This window comes from Lactuca virosa, chromosome 4 (genome assembly GCF_052849685.1).
Source record: "Lactuca virosa cultivar CGN04683 chromosome 4, Lactuca_virosa_CGN04683_v6, whole genome shotgun sequence".
In the NCBI taxonomy this organism is placed as follows: domain Eukaryota; kingdom Viridiplantae; phylum Streptophyta; class Magnoliopsida; order Asterales; family Asteraceae; genus Lactuca; species Lactuca virosa.
In genome coordinates, this window is record NC_136429.1 from 271,302,734 (window position 1) to 271,308,925 (window position 6,192).

At 40.0% G+C, this 6,192-nt stretch overlaps 1 protein-coding gene across 1 annotated transcript; it reads right to left on the reverse strand.

The window, feature by feature from the left end:
- Positions 1-1,930: 1,930 nt before the first annotated feature.
- Positions 1,931-3,601, reverse strand: LOC145105880 (uncharacterized). Its single transcript, XM_079042959.1, has 2 exons — positions 3,508-3,601; positions 1,931-2,481 (listed from the first exon to the last, which is right to left on the reverse strand). The coding sequence occupies exons 1-2, from the start codon at positions 3,599-3,601 to the stop codon at positions 1,931-1,933; spliced, it is 645 nt and encodes a 214-aa protein (XP_078899085.1).
- Positions 3,602-6,192: the final 2,591 nt, after the last annotated feature.

The window sequence follows — 6,192 nt, forward strand, 5'->3', positions numbered from 1 at the left end:
AACCTCTTCCAAAATCTATAAGAGAAACAGACATCCCGGTCTAAAACAATATAAGTAGGCACCCCAGTGCGAGAAATCACCTCGCGAACATAAATGTCGGCTAACTTTTCTGACGATGAGGTCTCCTGGATGGCTAGAAAGTGAAAACTCTTGATCAACCGATCAACAATCACCCAGATAGCGTCCAAACCATTTGCAGTCCTAGGTAACTTTTTGATGAAATCCATGGCGATCTGCTCCCATTTCCACAATGGAACCTTCAATGGCTGCAATTTTCCATGAGGGCACTGATGCTCAACCTTGACCATCTAGCAGGTTAGTAATATCTCCTCGAACCAGGCTATATCCCTCTTCATACAAGGCCACCAATAATTGTGTCTCAGATCATGATATGTCTTTTTCATGCCCAGATGTATAAAGAATATCGACTTGTGTGCCTAATACAACAAAATATGTTGGGTCACACCCGAATAAGGCACCCAAATCTTTCCATGAAGTGTCAGCAATCCTTGACTATCATAATCAAAAGCTGACATCTGACCAATCACCCGCTCACTTTTCCGATTTTCCACCCTAATGGTCTCCATTTGAGAAACCCTAATCATCTCCAAAACTAGGGTCATCCTCAGAAATACATCCCGAATCGGAGTACTAACCGCTTTGGGACTTAGTGTGTCTGCCACCACATTGGCCTTACACAGATGGTACAAAATCTCACAGTCGTAGTCATTAACTACATCAATCCATCTTTGCTATCTCATATTCAAATTGGGCTGACCCATCAGATACCTCAGACTTTTGTAGTCCATGTAAATAGCACGCCATACTCCATACAAATAGTGACGCCAAATCTTGAGAGCAAAGACTACCGCTCCGAACTCCATATCATGAGTAGGATACTTTTCTCATGAAGCTTCAACTGCCTCAAAGCGTAAGTGATCACGTGCCCTCTACGCATCAGTATTTCACCTAATACTATGATAGATGAGTCATAGTATACAACGAAATTCTTAACTCCCTCAAGAAGGGTAAGCATTGGCACCTCACAAAGCTTCTTCCGAAGAGTCTCAAATGTTTCTTGCTGCTTAGGCCCCCAACAGAAAGTAGCATTCTTCCTAGTCAGTCTAGTGATTGGAACTACAATCTTGGAGAAGTCCCTGATGAATCTCCAATAATACCTTGCCAGCCTAAGGAAAATCAGAATCTCAAATGGAGATTTCGGAACTTCCCACTGAATAATCACCTCAATATTGGCCGGGTCAAACAATACATCATCTTGGTTGACATGGTGCCCCAAAAATTGGACCTCGCACAGCTAGAACTCACACTTGTAGAACTTTGTGCACTACCTCCCCGCCCTAAGAACCCCAAAAATCTCTCGCAGATGCTCCTCATGTTTCTCTTTGGTCTTGGAATAGACTAAAATATCTTTGATAAATATAATAATTGACCGATCTAGCATGGGCCTACACACCCAATTCATGAGATCCATGAATATTTTCGGTGCGTTGGAGAGCCCGAAAGGTATCACCACGAAATCATAATACCCATAGCGAGTTCCGAAAGCCTTCTTCGGAATATCCTCTTCCCGAACCCTCATCTGATGGAAACTAGACCTCAATTTGATCTTGGAAAACCAAGATGGGCCCTGCAACTGATTAAAAAGGTCGTTAATCTGTGGTAATGGATACCGATTCTTCACTATCAATTTTTTCAACTCCCGGTAATCAATGCACATCCGGTGTGAGCCATCCTTCTTCCTAACCAAAAGGATTGGTGTTCCACAAGGTAAGCTACTGAACCGAATAAACTCCTTTCCTAACAGCTCCTGTAGCTGTGAGGATAACTCATGCATCTCTGGTGGCACAAGGGGATATGTCGCCTTCGCAATCGAGGCAGTAGGGATCAAATCGATCATGAACTAGACTTGTCACTCGGTAGGTACGTAGGGAAATTCCTCCGGGACAACATTGGGAGATTCCCTCACAATAGGGACATCAGAAACTGATTTCTCCCTCTCAACCCACATGTCGACCACATATGTAAGATATCCCATACATCCATGATGAAGGCACTGCCTCGCCTTGGCGGCGGAACAAAATGTGGATCCAATCCTAGTACCCTCACCATAGATGGTCAACACTCCCCCACTATGTTCGCGAATCGTCACTAACTGATTCTCGCAATTAATCAGTGCCCTAAATCGACTCAGCCAATCCATCCCCGCAATAATGTAGACATCTCCCATCGCAATAAGAATAAGATCAATCGGAAACCCGACACCAAAAATCTCCAATACACAATCCCGGTAAACCTCAGAAGCTATAACCGTACAATGAGCAGCTATGGCGACCTTCAAAGGTCGATCTAGGGCCTCACGAGCAATGTTGAAATCTCTATATAAAGATGTAGACACAAAAGACCGACTCACACCCGAGTAAAATAATACCAAGGCAGGTATAGAATTCACAAGGAAAGTACCTAATAGAATTACAACATATGCATATACAATAAATAATTCAACAGAAATATAAAATAGTTACATACCAACGACAACATCGGGTGTTGCTCTGGGGTCCTCTGTTTTCAACTAGAAATCTTGACCCTTGGCCTTTGGTGCCTTAACCATCCCCTAACGCCTATCAGTGATGTACAGGGTCAATGGAGTAGGAGGCTAAAACGGCTTCGCTGCAAGAAGTAGACACTCGACCTTCACATGTCTTGCCTGCTAGGTTTCAGCTGAAACAAACTCGCAAACCGTTTGGGCACTCCTTCACAAAGTGTCCTTGCTTGCCACAAAAGTAGCATACCGATCCTTATCGAAAAGGACGCTCATGACCCTTATCATACTTACGATAAGTGCGGCTCCTCTAACGTCCTGCTCTCGAACCAGCAGGCTTTGCTCGCTTAGTCTTCGACTGCGACTGGACTGGTCTCCTATCCGTCCTTTGCGTATCCATCCCTGTCTCCCTCTTTTGTGAACTATAACTCAATCTCCGTCTTCCTGGAATTGGATTGCAGCTCAGTCAATGTACGGTACTAGCAGTTTGTTACAAACTCTTTGATATCCTTCTTGAGCGTACTCCAGAATTGGGTCATCCGTACTTTCTTAGTAGATGCATACTCTAAAAAAAATTATCTCATGGAACATCCTGGTAATCTCAGTCACCATCTTGGTCTTCTGCCGGAGCGTAAGGTACTCCTGATCCAATCGCTCCCTCTCCACCAAAGGAGCATACTCCTCTCGAAACATCTCAACAAACCGGTCCCAGGTCACCGCGAACTTCTCCACAGGTGATAAACTAGTATTCATGAAATTCCACCAGTCCATCGCTCCTAAGAGAAGTAGGTTCAGCGCAAAGTGAACCCACAAATCATCCGGACAGGAGCAGGTATAGAAATATCCCTCAATATTAGTGATCCACCTCATCGCAGAAATCAGATCCTGCACTCCATCAAACTCCAGTGGCTTCATGTTGTTGAACTCCCGATACTACATCAAATCACCCACGAGGGACCTCACAATAGCAACAGCTTCGGTGGCTTCAGCATTTGTAGCCTCGATGACAGCAACATACCGCTCGTCAAACATCTCTATCATCACAGTCTTGATAGACCAAAATACCTACGGTATAGCCTCCCTAAAGATTATGGACACCTCCGCAACAATGATCCTACGGTTCTCATCATCACTGATACCCTGCATCTCAGGGTCGCTGGTGTTGGATTAGATGTCTAAGCCCATAACTATTATTGGTATGTACTTGACCCGAGAGTAGCATGGTCCATTTGGGTTGCATATCATCAGGACAATTTGTTAGGACAGACTCTTGAGAGAAGGTTATGTATGATTTATTAATATATTATAAGTTCTAATATATTAATATGAAATCATATGTTTTAATTAGTATTGATCAAGAATTAATTTGGAATTAATTTAGTGATCAAAAGAGACTAATTAAATCTATGGGGACTAATTATGGTAATTAGTTGTATTTATGTGTGTTGGGCTTATGATCCATGTTGGACCAAGTTTATGTATGGATACATAAAGAGTTGGGCCACATGAACCATGGATCATAAACCCATGGGTATGGTTTTGGGTGAACCCATGACCTTTGGAATTCCACATATAAATATGTTACTTCATAGCCAAAAATCACCACTAATGTATTCGTGGAGGATATAAACGGTTTTGGTGTGTATGAATTCTCTCTCAAGTTTCATCCTTTGTCCATGATGTGTTGTGACTTCATTTGAGGCTTCCACACTATTGGAGCTAAGCTCTTAAGGCCAAATATAGCAAGACTTCAAGCTACATAAAAGGTATGTTACTCTAACTAGTATCTTATATGGTATATGACAATTGCATGCTAGTTATAGGATTAATGCCTTGGAAACCCTTTGCATGTATAATTAATGAAAACATAGATCCAAGGTATTTAGGGTTGTATGTGCACCATAGGATGTTGTTGTATACAAAACCCATCAGTGGTATCAGAGCCATGGGTTGTTTTCAAATTATATTTGATGCTACTTGATGGAAAAAGCTGAAAAAATCGAATTTTTGCTGTCTGGAGAGGGGACTCGACGAGTCCATTGAGGGACTCAACAAGTCCATGTGTAAACTCATCCAACTCGTTGAGTTGGTTCTTGCACTCGGTGAGTTGGAGCCCCTGACATCCTATATTCGAGTTTTTTTTGGCCTGTTTTGGATTAGAATCATTACCACAAAGTGTTTTTGTTCATTAAACTTGATTATGATGTTATGGTAATGTTTATTCTCATCCAAATAAAATATAATTGTCATAATTTCAAGAGTTGTATTAGTTTATATGTTCATGCTAATTTCTTGAAGATTGATGATTTGAATTATCTTGTTCTTATGAGTTAGTTTAGATTAATAGAAAAATTATGTGATAATTTGTTTTCGATCCAAATTGATCTAAAAGTTGTTCATAATATGTGTTTTTGTAACTTGTCCTCAAGTTATATGAAAAGTCTCATTTATGATTTTTAAAACTCATAAGATTTCCATAAGTTATGAAACTGGAAGAGTCTCTTAATTTTAATGTTTTCATAAAACGATTTTATGTCTTCCATAACTTGTCCTCAAGTTATGGAACTTGAAAAGTCTTTCGTAAAAACCATATTAAACTCATAAGTTATGGAAACCAAAAGATTTTGAATTGTTGAAAACTTGCACTCATGTTTTGGAATTTGTAAAGTTTCCCCCCATGAATACTTTAATTCCAAGTTAAACCCTTAGAATTTTTAAATAGTTTAAAATTCAAATTATAATATTATAGGTTTAATATATATATATATATATATATATATATATATATATATATATATATATATATATATATATATATATATATGTATAAGAGTAAGTCAGTCTTACCGTTAGTAGGCCTCATTCACGAAGCCGGTCTATAAGGGGGGTATAAGGTTACTGCCTATAAAATGGCAGTTTAATGGGTGTCCACTCTCACCCACCGCTTCCTTGACTGGTGGAGGGTCGTTAGCTGAACGGGTTTGACAGGACATTAATTCTCCGTTCATTAAAAGTATAATGATAAATATAAAGTAACTAAACCTTATTAAATTCCCAATCTTAGTTACTTTGGGAAAATGTGAATTTGGTGCTAACCCATGAAATTACACTTTGTACCTTACCAAGTCGTTGGTGGAGCGTGTGTGGTTAACCGGCACACTAACATGGACTAGTAAGAGTGGCAAATGGTAACTTAATGTTTATCATAGATCGGTGGAGCGCGTGTGGTTAACCGGTCCATCGATTAGGTGATAAAGTTAAGGGTACCAAGTTGATTTGCATGGTTATTCACGCCTTGTTTGTGATCCTCGGCATCCCAGTTACAAACTTGAGAGGGCACAACCGAGATTTAAACATGCCATTGAAAAGTTCAGTGAATCTCAAAGGATCTAGGAGTTTCAGTTCACTTAAGACCTAAAATTCTTTTTCGTTTTTCGTGGTGGAAATTGGTAAATCGTCATTTACCTACCTTCAAATATTTTATATCTTGGAATACGGCATCCTCTTCTAAGTTATAAAATATTGTGTTGGGTCCTAGCCTTAATATTTCATATTGGGTGTTATATTAAGGACATAAATCAACTAACTTGAATTTCTCCCATTGTAGATGTCTGGTTCAGACAGCTATGATC